Source organism: Aquarana catesbeiana, linkage group LG08 (assembly GCF_042186555.1).
Source record: "Aquarana catesbeiana isolate 2022-GZ linkage group LG08, ASM4218655v1, whole genome shotgun sequence".
Classification (NCBI taxonomy): Eukaryota; Metazoa; Chordata; class Amphibia; order Anura; family Ranidae; genus Aquarana; species Aquarana catesbeiana.
In genome coordinates this window covers 252,928,231-252,951,009 of record NC_133331.1, presented here as the reverse complement: position 1 = coordinate 252,951,009, position 22,779 = coordinate 252,928,231, and the positions used below count along the sequence as shown (strand labels likewise).

General features: G+C 42.9%; 1 protein-coding gene across 1 annotated transcript in view; it reads right to left on the bottom strand.

Moving 5' to 3' along the window:
• Nucleotides 1-11,466: 11,466 nt before the first annotated feature.
• TMEM176B (transmembrane protein 176B) overlaps nucleotides 11,467-22,779 on the bottom strand; it is a 51,605-nt gene continuing 40,292 nt past the window's right edge. Inside the window, exons 4-7 of the mRNA XM_073596996.1 lie at nucleotides 22,353-22,409; nucleotides 15,679-15,924; nucleotides 13,175-13,291; nucleotides 11,467-12,425 (exon numbers count right to left, since the gene is read on the bottom strand). Coding sequence (XP_073453097.1) covers nucleotides 12,360-12,425; nucleotides 13,175-13,291; nucleotides 15,679-15,924; nucleotides 22,353-22,409 — 486 coding nt within the window. The 3' untranslated portion in view covers nucleotides 11,467-12,359. The remainder of the gene's footprint in view (nucleotides 12,426-13,174; nucleotides 13,292-15,678; nucleotides 15,925-22,352; nucleotides 22,410-22,779) is intronic.

Sequence of the window (22,779 nt, the reverse complement as noted above, 5' to 3'; positions counted from 1 at the left end):
AACCCTAGACCCGGTGCCGGTGAAACAGAGGTGTCGAGAGTGAAGGTAACAAGCCCGCTTAAACCAGCAGCTCCACCGAGAGTTATTGCTACATGTGGGAGCGTCGTCTGGGATTTGTTAGCCGTCAATTCTCGCAACCCAGAGAGGTGTTTCACCGGGAGTTTACGGTGAGAGCTGGACTTTGTCATTTTCTTAGGAGAAGGAGGTTAAAAGTTGCAGGACTTTATTTCTGAGTGCGTAGGCGGCGGGCACCAGTAAAAGCCCAGGAGCTTCGTGATCAGAAGAACAAGTGGGAGGAGCCTACCCTACTTGATACCGCGTGGGACGCGTGTATGTGTTTGGCGCCAGAGAAGAAGAGAGGCCTCGTGATTGTGCTGAGAAGATCAGAGTGTGGCCATGTCTTTTTCGGCGATGCAGTCAATTATGGGACCAAGAATGTTCCCAGTGAGCACCGTGTGGAGTGCTATGTTGACTGGAACCCTGCTTACAGATACTTGCAGTATTCGTCTGAAGCCGCAGGGGAGGTTTGTTCTCTACACCGTTGGAGATATTGAAGGGCTGGGCATGATTTGCCACAAATGTGAGGGACTGGCCGTACATCTCCATTTAGTCGCTGCCCGCAATGTGGAAAATATTTGTTTGTGGTGGAGCAATCTACCATGTCGCCCCGTGCCTATCGTATGGACTGGGCTACAGGTGTCACCACAGTAGAAGCTGCTACTTCTGCTGGAAGAGAACGGCAGGCCGTGACTTTGCCTGTTGCTACCAAGAGTGTTCCGGAGAGAGACACTGCTGTTACTGATTCACCAGCGGACATTGCTTTGATTTCCGTGTCCACTACACCTATCCCTGTTGTACCTGTTCAGAAGAAGGTGGGACATGTGAAGGCTTCCCGCGGCCGTGGTCGAGGCCTACCCCGGAGACTACCCGAACCGGATCCAACAAAGTCCACGTCAGGAACGGGTGAGCAATTGCTGGGGAATTTATCTGGGACTGTGAATAGTCTAGTCTGCTGCCAGCAGTTGAAGAATAGAATAGTCTGCTGCCAGCAGAAGAACTGAGAGATTCGGAGATAGAATCCATGTCGGATCTCTCCAGTGATGATGACTTATTTGAGACTATGTCACAAGAGTTGTTATGGGCCCAAGGCGAGGATGTTGCCTCTGCCATGACTTTCCCTGAATGGACAGCCCTGAGTTCTGGGAAGACGTCACCTTGTGTGGAGCCACACAGCACTGTAAATGAGACATTGTCAAAAGTTACTAGTTCACTTCAGACACCGGATGGGTCTATGGTGAGCAAGTCATTGGATTCGTGTGTGCCTCCTGGTATGGGGAAAAATAGATCCTTACCGAAACTTGCACGTTTGCAGAGAATGTTGAGCAAACGTGTCACTACGGAGTATGGTTTGGAGTTCCCATATGTCCCTCAGGACATAATGCAAGTGATTGAAGCTAACCGGGAGCTTTGGTACAGTGAAGCTGTTTGGGACTATTTGTCTGTGCCTAAGCCTTTCCGGAAAACTGGTTGTTCTGTTGCTATGGATGAAAGTTACAGTGGATGTTTTATGTTTTATGCACTGGAATTATGGTCGGCACATTCATGCTGACAAAGTGGTCATTTGCAGACCCGGAAAAGATGACGTTGTGTATTTCATCACTACAGTGGATAAACTGGAAAAGACACTGACATTGCCAGATCCCCGGTTTTATTGGTAATTATGGACAAAAGAACTTTGAGTTAGTTTAGTTAGTGTCAGGGCATAGAGATCTTCGTGGTCAAGATCTGGAAACTCATCTCAGTGTTTTAAATCCAAGGACTTCTTTTTGCTAGCCGGATTTTCTTCATTTAAGAAAAATTGTGTATATGTAGGGATGGACTCCTGAGGATTAATCTGCTATAGATTATGGGAAGAGAGTTTCATTTCTTTCAAATGAGACTTTGCTCCTGAAACAGTATAGGTTGCATGTATGTTTAATGTTTTCTTTTTCTGGAACCATTTGATCTCCTATCAAGCTGTTAGGCTTTTCAGCTAAGATAGATAGTGATGAAATGCACAGTCATAGGATGGTTTTGTTTGCGGATGTGAGCATATTGTTTTAGCATCCAGCAGTGAAGGCTCCCTTTCCTTAGGGCGGGGCGGGTCAAGGGGCCTTCATTTCCAGGGTACATTATGAAGTGCAGTCCCCAGGACAGTGGGAGGAGCATTACATTAAGGAAACCTAAGCTGAGTTCTGTAGGTTTTAATAACAAGGTGTAAAGTCAGTGTGGTTTGGCAACATATAACGCACAAATGTAACGCACTAAGGCTCCATTCACACTAGCGCGTTTTTTGATGCATTTTGCATTTTGCAGAAATGCATGGGAATTTTTTAACATGGGTTCCTATGGAACATGTTCACATCAATGCCTTTTTGTACCTCTGCATTTTTGGAAAGGGTCAGGGACTTTTTTTCATGCAAAATGCAGCGTTTTGCATGTAATAGAATTCAATGGACCAGCATCAAAAACGCAAGTGCAGCGTTTTTACAGCGTTTTTTTTTTAGAATGTATACAGTATAAAAAAAAACTGTAAAAAAAAACCCAGCAAAACGCTGCAAAAACGTTACAAAAACGCTGCTCAAAAACGTGGCAAGCATCACCAAAAAAAACTCCAAAAATGCTCAAAGGCAACATGCATAGATGTGAATCGAGCCTTACACCCCCTTCCTGCCCAGACCAATTTTCAGCTTTCAGCGCTCTCCCACTTTGAATGACAATTACTCAGTCATGCAACACTGTACCCATATGAAATTTGTGTCCTTTTTTCACACAAATAGAGCTTTGTTTTGGTGGTATTTAATCACTAGTGGGTTTTTTATTTTGTGCTATAAATAAAAAAAAGACCGTAAATTTAGTGGAAAAAAATGCCTTTTTCTTTGTTTCCGTCATAAAATTTTGCTAATTAGTAATTTTTCTTCATAAATTTTGGCCAAAATTTATACTGCTACATATATTTTTTGTAAAAAATAACCCAAAATTAGTGTATATTAGTTGGTCTGTGAAAGTTATAGAGTCTACAAACTATGGTGCCAATCATTTCTGGAGACACTAACAAGTCAGGAAAGTACAAACACCCCCCAAATGACTTTTTAGAAAGTAGACATTCCAAAGTATTAAGCAAGTAGCATGGTGAGTTTTTTAAGTTGTAATTTTTTCCCACAATTCTTTGCAAAATGTAGATTTTTTTTTTTTTTTTTTTTACAAAATTGGCATTATCAGGTCATTGCTCACACACAGCATATGCATACAACAAATTACACCCCAAAATACATTCTACTACTCTTCCTGAGTATGGCGATACCACATGTGTGAGACTTTTACACAGTCTGGCCACATACAGAGGCCCAACATTGAAGTAGCACCTTTAGGCTTTCTACGAGCATAAATGACACATCTCACTTCTCAACCACCTATTACACTTTTGAAGGCCCTGGAGCACCCAGGACAATCAAATTGCCAACAAAATGACCCCATTTTGGAAAGCAAACACCCCAACGTATAATCTATGAGGCATAGTGAATCTTTTGAACGGTTCATTTTTTTCCAGTTTTTGGAAAATGTGGAAAAAAAAATGAAAACTTTTTTTTTTTTTTTACACAAAGTTGTCAATTTATAAGATATTTCTAACACATTGCATGTACATAGCAAAAATTACACCCCAAAATACATTCTGCTACTCTTCCCGAGTATGGCGATACCACATGTGTGCGACTTTTACACAACCTGGCCACATACAGAGGACCAACATTGAAATAGTACCTTCAGGCGTTCTAGGAGCATAAATTACACATCTCATTTCATTCCTACTGATCACACTTTTGAAGGCCCTTGAGCACCAGGACAGTGGAATTACCCACAAAATGACCCCATTTTGGAAAGCAAACACCCCAACGTATATTCTATGATACTCGGGTACTCTGATGGGCTGGTGACAGGTACTCGGGTACTCTGATGGGCTACAGATAGGTACTCGGGTACTCCGTTGGGCTGGTGACTGGTATTTGGGTACTCTGAAGGGCGGTGACAGGTACTCAGGTACTCGGTACCCAGATGAACTGTGACAGGTACTCAGATGGACTGTGATGGCTAGTGACATCCTTTTTATTGGGGGGGGGGCAATCAGTGTGATTGGTGTACATTGTAAGCGGTAACGAGATGTTACCGCAATCTCCTTCTCACACACGATCGGTGTGTGAGGAGGAGAACCCGGTAACATCTCGTTACCGCTCTATGTTTACATTTAGTGATCGGCTGTGAAAGGACCCCAGCTGATCACGTGGTAAACAGCCGCCGGCCAATGGCTGTTTACCAGCGTCTGTGACGAGCAGTGTTCCCGGGAACACGCTGCCATCGATGTGCTCGCGTGCATGCGCCGTGCAAAGTGGGGCGGTACCACCTGTGATCGGCCGTGACTTCATCGTGGGCGATCACATGGTAAACAGCCATACCCAATGGCTGTTCATCCCCCTCAGTGGTGAGCGGTGTCTCCGTGACATGCAACCACCGAAGCGTCAGGTCTGCGCGCACACGATTGTGCACATTCCCTGTTTAAATGGAAGGACGTCACATGACGCCCGCCCAGAACGAGGGCCGCGCCACCTGACGGCCGGCAGCAAGCAGTTAAATGTATCTTTTCTTATGCATTGGTGAGTAACTTTTCCCACTGCAATAGAATTAATCTTGGACGTCTGGTTCACCAGGGGGGATTGTATATGTACCTGCTGGGTGATAGATGGAGACACTGTTTGTGTTTTTCTAGATACTGGGAATATTTTGTACTACTTACCCAGGAAGGATAACATTTTGAGGACACCTTGTGAGCTGACTGACTTATTGACTATGGTAATTATGAGAGGCAATTTGAAGATCGTGCATCTGCATTGTGCATGGCATGTCATTACTCTGTCTAAGGTGGAGGGCATGCAAATAATGATTTCCCTCTCTTCTCAAACCTTAAGATTATGTTATACATGCAATGCTGTTCACCTTGTATGTTTGGATTTAATTCATTTTGTTAGGTTTTTTTTGCATAGGCCTACTGTTATCTGTTAAGATACAACGGTCCTGAGGAAGCAGACTGCTAAACGCATCAACCACTTGCCAGAACAGTACAAGCCAACGGCTTATATTTACACATTAGCTTTTTGGACTTAATGGTTTTATCTGTTATTTTGATATAATTTTGGTTGCTGCGCCTCTCCGATACCGTTAAAAGCCATCCGCCTAATTTTTGCAGATATTTTATCTTTTCATGTGACAACACTGAAGAAATGACACTTTGCTACTATGTAAAAGTAGTAAGTGTACAGTTTGTATAACAGTGTAAATTTGCTGTTCCCTCAAAACAACTCAACACACAGCCATTAATGTCTAAAACATTGGCAACAAAAGTGAGTACACATCTAAGTGAAAATGTCCAAATTGGGCCCAAAGTGTCAATATTTTGTGCGGACACCATTATTTTCCAGCACTGCCTTAACCCTCTTGGGCATGGAGTTCACCAGAGCTTCACAGGTTGCCACTGGAGTCCTCTTCCACTCCTCCATGATGACATCATGGAGCTGGTGGATGTTAGAGACCTGGATGTTATGTTGGAATACTGCCCTGCAGCCCAGTCTCCGAAGGGGGGGGGGGGGGGGGAATCATGCTCTACTTCAGTATGTCAAAGTATATGTTGGCATTCATGGTTCCCTCACTAAACTGTAGCTCCCCTGTCCCGGCAGCACTCATGCAGCCCCAGCCCACGACACTCCCACCACCATGCTTGACGGTAGGCTAGACACACTTGTCTTTGTACTCCGCACCTAGTTGCCGCCACACACACTTGACACCATCTGAAACAAGTAAGTTTATCTTGGTCTAATCAGATCACGGGACATGGTTCCAGTAATCTTAGTCTGCTTGTCTTCAGCAAACTGTTTACGGGCTTTGTGCATAATATTTAGAAGAGGCTTCCTTCTGGGACTACAGCCATGCAGACCAATTTGATGCAGTGTGTGGCGTATGGTCTCTGGCTATGACACTGAGCACATGCACTCCACTTCTTTGGTCAACCATGGCGATGCCTGTTCTGGTCTTGGCCACCGTGCTGCAGCTCAGTTTCAGGGTCTTGGCAATCTTCTTATAGCCTAGGCAGTGATGGCGAACCTATGGCATGTGTGCCACAGCCGGCACGCCGAGCCCTCTCTGTGGGCACATGAGAAAATCCTGTATCTCGAGCACAGCTCCTCTCCCCCTAGAACAACATCTCCCACAAGTCTCTGGGGCCAGGGGTGATGTGTCTAGGATGGGCGTGGACGAGATGAAGGGTTGCTCCGGGTTGGATGGCAGGCGGAACATGTGGTGGGGATTGAGCCAATGGGGAGCCGTGCCTAGGATGGGCGTGGACGAGAAGAAGAGTTGCTCCGGGTTGGATGGCAGGCAGAACATGTGGTGGGGAGATGCCCAATCACAGGCCATTCTTGTGCCCGGGAACTGAGTCGGCTGATAGATGTATTATTGGAGTTCTGTGGCAAGCGTTGTTAAAGCAAGTGTACATGCTGTGTGGGGAATAAATGTGTTTAGCTGTGTACACTGTTTCTGTGCCTCTTCAAATAGAATCTATTCCTTGGGGACTTTTTTTTTTCTTCTTGTTCCCAACATTGCCACAAAATATGGAAGGGTATGGTCAGAATAATGTTGTGTATATGCTGTCTGTGTTACTCTCTATTAAAGCTGTCAGAAAAGCATTTTCTGTAGGATATGAGCTTTGATGCCATGATGCTTCGTGTTGGCTATATAGGTTTATCTGGCTGGGAATGCCTGCTAGATTTAGCAGGGACCACTGTGAGATGTAAATACATATAGATTTTGTCCTTTCCTTCCCCCTGTATTTCATGACACCAGGTTCACATGACAGACAGTCCAGAAAAATCACTGGCATTATACAGGGAGGAGGTGTAGAGCTGCTGCTGGGGGTTTGTATTCGACATGCAATGATCTGCACAGGAATTGAGTGAACCGCATTGGTAAAGCATTGCTACAGTTGTCCTTGAGTGTTCACGTTCAGAAGGATGTTTCCTGGACATATAGGACTGTGAACATAGTCAGAAATGAGAGATTTTTCAAGTAGCCTTCTGCTACAGCAATGCAGGGCAACCAGTACGTCTTCAGCTGGAGTAGAACTACAGATCTCAACATACCTTGTCAAATAAAGAGTGCATAATGTGCCCCAGCAAGGCATGGGGGGACTGGAAGTTCTGCTGCAGCTGAAGAGTTGCTGGTTGCATGTCACCCCCTGTAACAGAATTTCTTTATCATCCAGCCAGTGCTTCTACTGAACAACTAGTAATTTAAAGTGCACCTTTCACGCAACTTGAGTGTATTGAATATTAATGTATAGTTAGTAGAATAGTGATGCTGGAATTTGTTTGTACGATGTTAGGACAGCTTCCAAAAAATGTAACTTTTGTCAAAATGTGTTCTAGTTTTAGATCTTCTTGTACAAAACACTATGACTACATAATGAATACACAATTATTTGTAATGTTTCCCATGTTCACCCCCAGACATCACAGCACACGCTCATCAAGTTCTGTATATGTTGGCACTTTGAAATTAATTCGTTGCTTTTGTGTTGCAGTTTGGGCACTCGGGCTCAAAAAGGTTCGCCATCACTGGCCTAGGCCATCTTTAAGTAGAGCATCAATTCTTTTTTTCAGATCCTCAGAGTTCTTTGCCATGAGGTGCCATGTTGAACTTCCAGTTACCAGTATGTGAGAGCGATAACACCAAATTTAACACACCTGCTCCCCAATCACGCCTGAGACCTTGCAACAGTAATAAGTCACATGACACCGGGAAGGGAAAATGGCTAATTGGACCCAATTTGGACATTTTCACTTAGGGGTGTACTCACTTTTTTCGCCAGTGGTTTAGACATTAATGGCTGTGTGTTGCGTTATTATAAATATAATAAAATTTACACTGTTATACAAGTTGTACACTCACTACTTTACATTGCAGCAAAAGTGTCTTTTTTTTCAGTGTTGTCACATAAAAAGATATAATAAAATATTTGCAAAAATGTGAGAGGTGTACTCACTTTTGTGTGAGAGATATCCAACACTAAAACACACACACACACACACACACACACACTAATACCTGGGATTGTGAGCACAATTCGTTCCGAAAGCACTTATATATCAAAGTAAATTTCCCCATAAGAAATAATGGAAACTCAGATGACTAGTTCCACACCATTTATTCATAAGTCCTTCAGGTTTATAGTTCATATAAAAAGCTTATAACAATGTGATAGGTTGTGTAACCATAAAATGTCCATCCACAAATGGAAGCCTCCACAAGGGGACTAGAAGCAAAATCCAGCAGAAGCTACAATGTATAAAAAAAAAAAAAAAAGAAAGAAAAGAAAAGAGGCACTTCTAAGGCTCGGTTCACACTGGGGCGACTTGTCAGGCGACCTAGTCGCCTGACAAGTCGCCTCCCGTTCTGTGCTATGGAACCGTTCTAATCGGAGCGACGCAAGTCGCTCCGACTTAGAAAAAGGTTCCTGTATTACTTTGGGGGCGACTTGGGGCGACTTGCATAGACTTCTATGCAGAAGTCGTCTCGCAAGTCGCCCCGGCAGTCGTTTGCAGGTCGCCTCGCTGAGGCGACCTGCAAGTCGTGCCGCCCATGTGTGAACCGAGCCTTAGTGTAGCAATATGGTTACATTTAGCAACTCACATGGTTGATGATTAAAAGAGGCACATCTAAATATGCAAGCATCCGGTGTAAAGCTGTCCACACAGACCATCCTCTGCACCGCCGACTCTCACCGCTGTCAGTCTGCAATCGCGCCCGGGAAAACTACCCTGTAGTAGAGCGATCTGAAAGCGAGGATTGTGGGCTGGAAGGGAGCATGTGTCTTTTAGACACATGCCCCTTTCTATGACACTGCAGTGATAGGCATGCCTCCACTGCAGCATTTTTATTGGACAGCTTTACCATTGGTCCAAGACTCCAAGCTGTCCATTGAGCTCAGTGCCTCTGGCAAGAAGTGAGGAGAGGCCCTGTGAGCTCATCCTCTGCTGCAAACAGTTTGCCAGCTTGTATTTAAACTGGCTGCTCTGTATGTAGCTTCTGACAGGCTGCACAAGGAGCCCCGTATGTCTAGAAACCATAGGTCATGGTTGACCAGTGGTGGGGTAGGACTTCAGAGTCCTACCCCCAAATTTGGGATCTCCGTGACCCCAGGTCGTCGAGCTACGACCCTAGATAGCTTTTTTTTTTAAAGTTCATAGCAGGTGAGGATTTGTCTGATCCGAGTGCACGTTCCAGGGCCTCAGTCAAGGTAGAGGGAATTAACAGATCCAAATACCAGTCAATATTGGCACAAGACCCTCTAGCTTTCTAGCAGAAGCCTAACAATCGGACAGATTTGGAGTGTTTTTGCAAAGAGTGGGCAAATATTGCCAAGTCAAGATGTGCCATGCTGATACTCATACCCAAAAAGACTGAGTGCTGTAATAAAATCAAAAAGGTGCTTCAACAGAGTTGTATAGTTTATAAGTCACATTAAAAATGTGGAAAAAGTCCTGAAATTATTTATCTTTGTCTCATTCTTTTAAATCACAGAAACCTGACATTTTAACAGGGATGTGTAGACTTTTTATATCCACTGTACACACACACTATAATTATAATAATACACACACACACTATAATTATAATAATACATACACAATAATATATATATATATATATATATACACATACACACACACACTATATAAATATATATATATATATATATATATATATAAATATATATATATATATATATATATATATATATATATATATATATATATATATATATATACACACACACACACAATAATATATTATACAATAGAGAGAGAGAGATATATATATATATATATATATATATATATATATATATATATATATATATATATATATATATATATATATAGATATATACACACACACACATATATACACACATATACACACACACACATAAATGCTGCCGAAAAAAGGTGACGGGGAGAGGTAAACGAGGGACAGGACAGGACAGAACACAGCTATGGTGGGGGGGTAGAGGACACATGACACTGCTTTGGGGGGCACTGTTGTGGGGTGGCAGGAAGACACTGCTATGGAGGGAGGGACAGGCAGAGGACATTACACTATGGGGGGGTGATGTATAGGGGACAAAGGACACTGCTTTAAGGAAGGCACAGCACACTGCTATGGTGGCAGCCAATGGTTATGTTAAGAGGGGCAAGAATAGGGAAGGCAGAGGACACTACTGTGGGGGGGGGGGGGGGTGTGATGTGAAGGGGAAGAGAGGACACTACCGTGGGTGGAGGGGGCACAGGGCACTATTCTGTGTTTTTAAATGCAGGCTTAACGGTTAGGATTTTTTTTTCTTTCCCCAAGGGGGTCCCCCTCCCCCTTACCCAGGGATCTTTGTTTTCTTCCCTGTCATTTCAACCCCTGAAAGTTTGCCTACCCCTGATGTGTGGGTGGGCTGATTGTACTCAAGTCGAACGACTTGGGTAAAACCAGCATGTTGGATTTTTTCACATATAGTTACAGCCGGCGGCTAAATCTGCTAGCAGTAAACCATTGTATTCTGCCAGCCGGGAATGCTCCCGGCGCCTCCCCACCAGCAGAATACAATAGCACAGTGGGAGGCCTTCGTGGTGGAAGGAAAGAAAAATCGTATCATCTATAGGCGGCCTTACAGTTAAGCTGGGAGGGCAAGTAGGGCCAACTCAAATACAGCGATATCTGTAGTGGTTCATCTACAAAACTTATAATAATTCAGTAGAATAAAATAAAAAAAAAAAAAAAAAAAAAGAAGAAGAGGAAACAGTATATGTAAACCTAAAATCAAAAATTGTCAATGTACATTCCTCTGTCCAACACAATTATATTGCTGGCTTTTATTTTTTTTAGAAGCTTAAAGCAGACTAAATACCTACCAGTCCCCTCTAAGGCTGTTATATCCTAACTACACTAACAATAGAAACAAATGCATGATAGCGTTAGGGAGTTATAGATGACTTGGTGATCACATAACTGGGAGACACATTGATAAATTGTCAGTTGTGTTAAAAACAAAAAATAAAATAGAAATAAATCCGTACCAACAGTGAGTAAAAACCCCAGCATTTTGGAAGGGTCTGTGTGAAAGAAGTGACGACAAGTCTCTCCAACAAGAGAGAAAACAGACAGCAAAAAGAACATAATGGGGCGAACCTTTCCTTATTCTATGCAAAACAAAAAAGCCTAGGCAGTCTTAGGCAGGTTGTCCTCTGCAATGTTAAAATAAGTGCTCACTAGTAAAAATACTTTACTTCAGTTATTCAATGCCATATGGAATAACAAAGCATTACAAAGACTGGCTGATGCAGAAGTAACAATATATTTCTTTATTGCGACAGTGGCAAGATACCATCACAGAAATTATTACTGAAAGATAATCATGTTTACATAGGAAAAAGGTAAACCTAAATTACACGTGAGTTTGTGAACATTACATTCTATAAAATCATATTAAGTCATAAAGATATTTCGTGAAACTGCAAAAGGATTATGAGCGGAGTATAAACTGTCAATCAAAGTGGACACAGGGCTAATGTCTCAGCTAGTGTGTCACAAACTGAAAACGCAAAAGATAAAAAAGGGAATTATTGCCCAACACAGGCCGCAGTCTATTAAGGAGAATCTGTCATAGTTCCCATTCAGGACCAGCTCCCCAATTATGTGAAAAGTGTCCCAGACCAATGATTAGCCACTCAGGCACAAACTCTGCATCCTAAGAGGAACGAAAGGTCAACTGCTGCCCCATATCTACCTAGAAGCAAAGATTTCCAATGGAGGAACATAGAAGAAGGGAGTGTGCTAAGAGGAGTCTCAGGGATGGAAGGTCTGGCTAGCAAAAAAAGAGTGGGAAAGGTGACAGGTTCTATTTAAGACCACTTTAAAAAAGGAAAACATAATGAGATTTACTTCCCTGGCTGTCATGCTAATCCAGTGGCTTCTATGTTTTCACTGAGCCAGGACAAGGATGCGGATTAGGGGTCTTGAATTCACTCTGACTTTTCTGACTTGATTGTTCCAGGTCAGCAACTTAAAGCTCTAAAAGCCAAAACAGCCAGGCAACTAGCATTACTGAAAGGTGGCCAGCAATGACAGCTTGCTCATTTCGCTCAGTACATGATTTAGATTATCTTTGCATTTAGTATCTTTAGGAAGCTGAAATAAGCCTGTGTAAAATATAGATCACACCATCGTCCTCAAGCAATAATAATGTCTTGGGTAGGGTTTGGTGACAGCAGAGGATCATCATTCTCTTCAACTTTCTGTGAGACAAGAAAAATAAAAAAAATAAAATACACATATGATGTCTACCTGTTAAATATTGTCATTATGAAAATACAGAAGTATATTTTGTATCAACAGTCCCTGCTCTGCCACAAGCCTTTTCCAATAGTCACTGCAGACATTTCCACTGGCAGCCTGGTTTTAGCATTTTTATTTACCCAATTGAGTAGTTCAGCTAGTGACCCTATAAGATGGTATACTGCTTCCCTATTGGCTAAATTAGTATACAGACATTACCAACTATCAAAAGTAGAACTGCAACTTTGCTGCATTTTCATTGTGGCTTGCCCAGCCTCTCAACATGATTGCACAGTCACTTGTCAAATCTCCAGACCTGGACCCACATGTGCACTGTTGCACTCCTATGGAACACAAACTCTCCATAAAATTGAGCGGAGTGTGCTCAATGCACGTGTGGGCCTGGCTCAGAAGATATTGATAAGTGGCCGTTTGTCCTTCTTGGTGATATCACGCTGAATATGGGACATGTAAGCACAAGATTGAAAAGGGGTGCAAAGGCAGGGCAGGCTACACTTCAATAATGAATCCCAGAGAAGGCTGGGAACCCACATACTAGCTCTAGTACTTTTTATGTCTATGGAGGTTTTTTTTTTTTTTTTTACTTTAAAAGTAGTGTTGGTCTGTAAATATCCAATCTCAAATCTGGACCTGCCATTTTAATATCTGCTTGACTCTAGCAGTAACCAAGTAGCATGTCACTACTTACCTCACATTTGCAGGCTTTGAAAAACACCTTCAGTCTGTAGATCAGAGTTATAGCGGAAACACAGATGCCCCAGATCATCATCAGCAAGGACATAATGACCAAGCCTAACAGCAAGTTCTGTGCAAAAAAGAGGAAAGCCATCAAACCAACTGTTAAGATATTCAGTCATACTCAACTACAGGAACTGTATTCAATTATTACTGCCTGAGAAAAAAACTGTTTAAAACCCTAGCTAGTATTACTTCAATTTTTTTTTAGATAAAGTGGAAAAGGGCTACAGCCTTGGTCAGGGTTTTTTTTTTTTTTTTTTTTTTTTTTTTTTTTTTACTTCTGTTCATATTCCAGATTCACAAAAGGAAGAAAGGAGAGATCTCCCCAGCTGGGACACAGACAGCTTAAAAACCAAACACAGACTCTCTCACCCTTCCATAATTTATCCAAACCTAAAAAAGTTTTAGCTTGAGCACCATTTTAAAGTTAGAGTGTGAATAGAATTAGGAAAAGTGTGTTCAAGGGGTAGAGCCTTTGGGGTTGATTTACTAAAACTAGAGTGCAAAATCTGGTGCATCTCAACATAGAAACCAATCAGCTTCCAGGTGTTTTTTTTTTTGGTCAAAGTTTAATTGAACAACCTGGAGTTAGACGCAGATGATTGGCTACCATGCGCAGCTGCAATAGATTTTACATGCTCAAATTTTAGCAAATCAACCCCTTTGTGTTCAGAGAAATCCTAGGCAGGCACTATTGTGGCAGCTGTACAGAGCCCTTGTGATTTCAACCCCTACTACTAAGTCCAGGTACACACTGGTACAACAAACACTCTGACATTGGGAGCTCACTGACTTTGGTCCGACTTTGATCGTACTTCAGCCCGTTGCGTATCACTGAATTCGGATTAAAGTCCGATCATGGTCTTAACTGATCCGACTTCGGCATGCCACTTGTGCTCTGATGATCTTGAAGGGGAACTCCACACCAAATGTATAAAAAAAAAACACCCCATGGGGTCCCCCTCCAAGAACATACCACATCCTTCAGTCTGGTATGGATTATAAGGGGAACCCCCCACGCTGAAAAACGGCACGGGGTCCCCCCCCCCCCCCCCCAAGATTTATACCAGACCCTTATCCAAGCATGCAGCCTGGCAGGTCAGGAAAAGTGTCAAAAATAAAACGCAGTACACAGGTTTTTAATGTAATTTATTAAGACAGCTTCGGTGTCTCTTCTGATTTCTTCTCCGCTCTCCTGCTGGTTCTTCTCCACTCTCTGCTGACGTCTTCTAGCCCTCTCCGGTTCTTCTCCCTCTGTCCGCTGTCATCTACCTCTACCGCGTCCTCTCCCTCGGTGGTTCTTCCGATGTTGACTCAACGCTCTCTCCCTCTCTGTTAGGTGCACGGTGTGCCACCACTTATATTGGCATGGGGCGGGGTCACCGGGTGACATCATTTGGAGGCCCCACCCCTTGATGTCACCGCCTGGCCATGATGGGACATCACCCGGTGACCAATATAAGTAGTGGAACACCGTGCACCTAAGAGAAAGAGCATCGAGTTAACATCGGAAGAAGAACAGAGGGAGAAGAACAGAGGGAGAAGAACCGGAGAGGGCTAGAAGACATCAGCGGAGAAGAACTGGCAGAGGCAGTAGATGTCAGTGGAGGAGGCAGAAGAGGGGAGAAGAAATCGGAAGAGCCGCCGGAGTTGTCTTAATAAAGGACTTTAAAAACCTGTGTACTGTGTTTTATTTTTAACACTTTCATTCACATAGGGTGGGAGGCTGGGATATGGGGACCCCCTTGTTAAAGGGGGCTTCCAGATTCGGATAAGCCACCTGCAGACCCCGACAACAAATGGCCATGGTTGTCAGGAAGAGGTCCTTGTACCCATCAACATGGAGGCAAGGTGCTTTGGGGTGGGGTGCAAGGGCGCTCGTTCGTCCCCACCCCCTTTCCTAACCTGCCGGGCTGTGTGCTCGGATAAGGGTCTGGTATGGATTTCGGGGGGGACCCCACACTGTTTTTTGGCGTGGGGGGTTCCCCTAAAATCCATACCAGACCGAAGGGCCTGGTATGCTCTTGGAGGGGTAACCCATGCCAGTTTTTTATTTTTTTTTTTTTTTACATTTGGAGTGGAGTCTCCCCCCCCCCCCCCCAATCCATACCAGACCTTTATCCGATCATACAGCCCGGCAGGTCAGGAAAGGGGGTGGGGACGAGCAAGCGATCTGGAGTTCCCCCACAAATTGCCTGCATTGTCAGGATCAAAGTCGGATCACCGTTCATTGAAGTCGGATGGATGTCAAGTCGCAGGGCAAAGTCGGATCCAATCGTACGACTGTCGTGTTGTACCAGTGTGAACCCCGCCTAAGGCATACATACGCCTTGTAACAAGCAATAAGCAATAACGTTCACCAGCTGCAAAAGCTTTAATCGTTAGGAGAATCATTGGAAGGTTAAACATCTTTCACCCCATGTACAGTTCAAGCAGAAGCAGACAGGGTCGCACCTTGTATTCTTGAAATCCGATCTTGCATCTCTGCAAATTCCAGTCAGTATCATAGTCATAGCTGTTGTCTCTGTAGTATGGAGGCGTAGTTGCGTAGTAATAGCGGTTTTGTTTTCGGCGAAGGTTATCACATACATCAGCCATGTTGTTCCTCCAGGAGAAGCTACTGATGTCATTGGCAGCAAAGACTATGCCAGTGATAGACACTGCCAAGCAGGCCAACAGAGAAATGAAGGAAAGGACCATCTATGTGAGAGACAAAAAAAAAAAAAAAATATATATATATATATATATAACGATTTATTTAAATAATACATTACACACAGTTGTGCTCATAAGTTTACATACCCTGGCAGAATTTATGATTTCTTGGCCAGAAGATGAAAAACTTTTCATTCGTGTTTGGCTGAAACCATTTATTATCAATCATGTTTGCCCTTTTTAAATCATAATGACAATAGAAACTACCCAAATGACCCTGATCAAAAGTTTACATACCCTGGTGATTTTGGCCTGAAAACATGCACACAAGTTGACACAAAGGGATTTAAATTGCTATTGAAAAGGCAACCATCCACACCTGTGATCCGTTTGCTTGTAATTAGTGTGTATTAAAGGTCAATGAGCTTCTGAACTCCTGACAAACCCTTGCAAATTTCATCCAGTGCTGCACTGTTGTTTCTGGATTCTGAGTCATGGGGAAAGCAAAAGAATTGTCAAAGGATCTGCAGGAAAAGGTAGTTGAACTGTATAAAACAGGAAAGAGATATAAAAAGATATCCAAGGAATTGAGAATTAACACTGCTGATTGGCAAACTCTAATCAAGAAGTGGAAAATTAGTGGTTCAGTTGAAACCAAACCACGGTCAGGTAGACCAACTAAAATTTCAGCCACAACTGCCAGGAAAATTATTCGGGATGTAAAGGAAAACCCACAAATAACTTCAGGTGAAATACAGGACTCTCTGAAAACATGTGGTGTGGCTGTTTCAAGATGCACAATAAGGAGGCACTTGAAGAAAGATGGGCTGCATGGTCGAGTCGCCAGAAGAAAGCCATTACTACGCAAATGCACAAAGTATCCCGCTTATAATACACCAAACCGCACAGAGACAAGCCTCAAACCTTCTGGCACAGTCATTTGGAGCAATAAGACCAAAAGCTTTTTGGCCATAAACGCTACCTTTGGAGGGGAGTCAACAAGGCCCATGATAAAAAGTACACCATTCGTACTGTGAAACACGGAGGTGGATCGCTGATGTTTTGAGTATGTGTGAGCTACAAAGGCACAGGAAATTTGGTTAAAGTTGATGCCAAAATGAATGCAGTATGTTATCAAAAAATACTGGAGGAACATTTGCATTCATCAGCCAGGAAGCTGCGCATTGGACGTACTTGGACATTCCAACATGACAATGAGCCAAAACACCAAGTCGACCTGTCATTGGCAACAGCAGAATAAAGAGAAGATTCTGGAGTGGCCATCTCAGTCTTCTGATCTCAATATCATTGAGCCACTCTGGAGAGATGTCAAATGTACAGTTCATGCAAGGCTGCCCAAGAATTTACAGGAACTGGAGACTTTTTGCCAAGAGGCATGGGCAGCTTTACCATCTAAGATAAAGAGCCTCATCCACAAATACCACAAAAGACTTCAAGCTGTTATTGATGTTAAAAGGGGCAATACATGGTATTAAGAACTGGGGTTTGTAAACTTTAGATCAGAGTAATTTGGGTGGTTCCCGTTTGTCATTATGATTTAAAAAGAGTAAACACGGTTTAATAATAAATGGCTTCTGTCAAGAGGAAAATGAGACACCAGACACAACAATGCAGACGAGCTGAAGGCCGCTATCAAAGCACCCTGGGCTTCCATAACAACTCAGTGGAGCCACAGGCTGATTGCATCCAATTCCACACTACATTGATGCAGTAATTCATGCAAAAGGAGCCCTGACCAAGTATTGAGTGCATACTATACTGTACATACTTTTCAGTAAGCCAACATTCCTGTATTAAAAACCTTTTGTTTTTATTGGTCTTAAGTAATATTTTAATTTTCGGAGATACTGAATTTAGGGTTTTCACTAGCTGTAAGCCATCATCAAAATTAAAAGAAAGAAATGCTTGAAATATATCAATCACTCTGTGTGTAACGCATCTATATAAAATAAAGGAGTTTCACTTTTTGAATTAAATTAATGAAATTAATTAACTTTTACGATATTCTAATTTCATGAGATGCACCTGTACTAGGGCTGGGAGATTTCCTTAAAAAAAAAAAAAAAAAAAAAAAAAAAAAAAAAAACTCGATTCACGATTCTAATCGAGTTTTTCTTTTTTGGAAACCGCGCCAGTCCTGAGGCGCTGCGGGCATGAGCTTTTAGGCGAGGCCACGGCTTCGGCCTAGTCCGCGGTGCCCGGCCTCGCGGACTAGGCCGAAGTCGCGGCCTCACCTAAAAACTCCTTGCCCGCAGCTCTTCAGGCCCGGCGCGGTGTCCGCGCCGGTCCGGAGGCGCAGCGGGCATGAGTTTTAAGGCGAGGCCGCGGCTTCAGCCTAGTCCACGGCGTCCGGCCGTAGCCGCGGACTAAGCCGAAGCCGTGGCCTCGCCTAAAAAAAAAAACTCATGCCCGCAGCGCCTCGGGACCGGCGCGGTGAAAAAAAAATAAAAAAAAAAAATCTAAAAAAATCGATTTGCTTAAATTTTGAATCGATTTGACCTCTCAACTCGATTCAAGATTTAAAATCGATTTTTTTTCCCAGCCCTAACCTGTACATCCAAAAAGAGTGACCCTTTAAAAGAAGGAGGAGAAGTACAGCCAAAGCTCATTTGGCTGTAATTATCCTGTGGGATCACAGGAGTGCAGTTCATTCTGCATTCCTGTGACCCATTTTCAGCAGACAGCGGGCTTCACAGAGGTCACAGAGCTGGTCCAGGCTCGGGTAAGGTTGCGACAATAAAGTTGGGATCCGCCCACATACCTAAATCGACACCTGGCTCAACATCTCAGCAAGCCGCTCCCACCCCCTCCACAGCCCGGGGCCCCAATCAGCAGCTCTCTGCTCCAGGGAGCTGTCAAAACCGAATGATCTGCAGCGGTTGATCATTCGGTTCTCAGTGTTAGAGCCAGAGGGAGACAGGTGCAGCATCGGACCAAAAAAGGAACACAAGGGGGTGCCAGCTAAGTGCACCATCAATGGGTTTATTATGATTAAAAATGCTAGCCAAATGCTAACTCACAAATACAAAATCAAAGATTTTATTGCAAACCGCGTGTAGTCAGTGAGGAAACCAGGTCCAATGTTCCAGGAGGTGAGGAGAGCTACTGTAGGACACAAGACCGGATGTGATGTCGCACCTGGGGCGGGCTGGTTGCTATGGTAATGGTATGGTATCACCTCCTGGAACATTGGACTTTGCTTCCTCACTGACTACATGCTGTTTTCTGTCACAAGTGGCTCCTCTGGTGGACGGCTTACATCCAATGTGGCACGGCTACAGATAACTTTATATTTCTGCGAGTTTGCACTTGGCTTTTTAATCGTAATAAACCAATTGATGCTGCACCCAGCTGGCGCCCCCTTGTGTTATTTTTGTAATTTCAGCCCTGGACCACAACTGCCGGCTTCACAGGGGAGAGTTGTGAGACAGAGGCAAATCATGCCTTGATCTCAAATGTAAACAATGAAACCAGAAGAGACAATGATTTTGTCACTTCTGGTTTCAGATCCACTGTTTCCCAGCCATTACAGCCAGGGGACACATCTAACCAAGCTTGTAATAGCAACCCCTTGTAATAGCACTCAAGAAAAAAAAATAAATATAAAATTAAAAACTAAAAATAAAATGTATAAAAACAAATGCATAGAAAAACTCCTGTTGCCCTGCACACATATGCAAACGCACACCCAGGGTGCGCACGCATTTGTAGACTGCGGTCACAACACCTGTGTGACATCTCTCTGTGAAAGTCAGAGTGCAATAATTCTAGCACAAGATCTCCTGGTTAACTCTAAACTGATGAACTGTAAAAGCGTCACTTATGCAATTTTTTTCGCATTATTTTTGGCGCTATCACAGGTGAATGCAATTTTTAAACTTGGCATGTTGGGTATCCATTTACTTGACGCAACCTCATCTTTTATAATTTTACCAAAAAATGATTATAGTGTTTGTTTGCACTAAAATACATTACTTTTTTTCTGCAAATTTGCATTCAACAGTTGCGTGAATATCACGTGACATAAAAATTTGCAACTACAATCTTTTTATGCTACAGAGCCTCTGCTTTCAGAAAATATTGAGTAAAACATTGGATTGCGAGCATAATTCATTCCGGAAACATGCAAAAGCACTCGTATATCAAAGAATTTCCCCATAAGAAATAATGGAAACTCATAGGATTCGTTCCACAACCATTTATTCATAAGTCCTTCAGTTTATAATCCATATAAAAAGATTATAGCTATGTAATAGGTTGTGTAACCATAAAATGTCCTTCCACAAATGGAAGCCTCCACAAGGGGATTAGAAGAAAAATCCCGCAACTTGTGTCACAATATAAAATATTCCATGGACTCGACATGCCACTCAGCAAATAGCTTGGGGTGTCTACTTTCCAAAATGGGGTCATTTGGGGGGGGGGGGGGGGGGGTTGAACTGTCTACCGTGGCGCAGCAACTGCCAGCGGATTACAAAGAAAAGCTGGCCACCTTCCGCACCTACTGCAGTAACAAGATTACCGACAAAAAGATCCAGCCCAACCACATCACACACATGGACGAGGTCCCCCTCACTTTTGACATCCCCGTGAACCATACTGTGGAGAAATAGGGGACCAGCACGGTATCGATACGCACCACGGGGCATGAGAAGTCGGCTTTCACTGTTCTTTGTTGCCACGGTAATGGACTGAAACCACCACCTATGGTCATTTTTAAGAGGAAGACGCTGCCAAAAGAAGCGTTTCCAGCCGGAGTCATTGTTAAGGCCACTCAAAGGGGTGGGTGGACAAGGAGAAAATGAGAGAGGTGTATGTAGAGAGACCGGGTGTTTTTTTTTCACGCATCACCGCCCCTGTTGATCTATGACCCCATGCGTGCCCATCTCACCGTTACTGTGAAAAACCAAGTGAAGCAAATGAATTCGGCGCTTGCTATCATTCCGGGAGGATTAACAAAAGAACTCCAACCGCTGGACATTGGTGTAAACAGGGCGTTCAAAGTGAAGTTGTGAGTGGCGTGGGAGCGATGGATGACAGACGGCAAACACACCTTTACCAAGACTGGGAGGCACCGCCGGGCGAGTTACGCCACTATATGGGAATAGATTGTGGATGCCTGGGCTAAGGCATCTGCTTTAACTGTTGTCCGAGCTTTTGAGAAAGCCGGCATCATTGCTGAACAGCCACCTGGCAACGAGACTGACTCCGACAATGATGAGAGGGAACCCGGCATGTTTGTTGGCGAAATTGCCCAGCTGTTCAATTCAGACACAGAAGATGAGGACTTTGATGGATTTGTGGGAGAAGATTGATTAAAAAATAATGTGAGTGTATTGTTAAATAGTAGAATAAAGTTCAACTAAACTCACTGTTTTGCTTCCGTTAACTTTTTTTTGTAGACCGTATGTTTTTGCATGCACCTTAAAATACAATGTGCCTCATTTTAAGAACGTTTGTTCAATTTTCTAATCGTTAGTGGGGTCAAATCGACGTTCATTTTCAACCACAGTGATGGGAAAATTTAGAAATAGAAAACTTCTTGGTCAAAGGAATTTTCAGACATTGTATGTGGTTTTCGTTCAGAAATTAAATTCGTTTTAAAAACAATGTTAAAAACAAGTGAAAATTTCAAACATTCTTTTCATTCAGCGAAGGTACAAAGATTTTTCGTCTGAATATTCTCGTCTGAAAATTGATCCATGTGGCCAGCATAAGGCTCGGTACACACCTATGTTTGCTTTTGATCTGTTTCTGCAGTGCTTTTTGATTTGTGCGCGCGTGATTCTGCTGCGATTTGCATTTTTACATTTGGCCAATTTGTTGTTGGGCAGATAAAAAACACAAATTGCTACAAAAACGCATTACATGCTTTTCTGCAGTTTCTCCATTGAAGTATATTGAACCAAAGCACTGTTTTGCGTTAAACAAAAAAAAAGTCCTTGACCCTTTCCAAATACACAGCGGCTGAAAAAAAGCATAGATGTGAACATGTCCCATAGGAAAATATGTAAATGAACTGTAGTGAGTTTCTGCAAAAAGCACCAAATAAAACATGGATGTGAACAGGTCTAAGACGTTTAGTAACATAATGGGGTTAAAAAAAAAAACAAGGAAAAAAAAAACACACACACACACACACACACACACACACACACACACACACTAAAATTAACCCTTTATAGTACAAAAAAATTATATATATAATATCTCTACTGTAAGGGGTTAATTTTTTTACTGTAGAACTGTGAAAGTAATTTACAGTAGCGATTATTTGGTCTTTTTGGACTATAAAGGGCTTATTTTAGTTTTTTTAACTCCATTATGTTACTGGCCGATTAATCGATTATGAAAATTTTCGATCAGTTGTTTCAGCCCTAATATGGACATATGTGGTGTATAACAGCACTGATCAACATGGTAACCAGGGAAAACCTAATGATTGCACTTACCCATAATGCATTGGGATATTTGTAAGCCAAAACATTCAGTGCGCCAGCAACAAGGAACTGTTAGGAGACAAAAAAATATTATAGCATTTTAATAATAGTAAGAGACCTACAATAATCTACAAGTATATTTAAGAATACAGACAAGCCGAGACCATAAAAACAGTGAACACCTCGAATAGGTCTCCCCTGTGTGGGCTAAGCACAACCCAAACACCTGGAGGGCTTCAGGGTTTTTGCCAAATGCAGTGCAAAATCTTTACGGTGTCCTTGTAAGGGGTTTTCTACTGCATTGGTAAAACAGCCACACAGGACAAAGAAACAGGTTAAATTGAACACCAGCCCAACAGCACACACTTGCCCTCCTTCCACTCTTCCACTGGTTGTGTGGAAAGGAAGCCTTTCCCAATGTAAGCTCCTTGTCACTCTA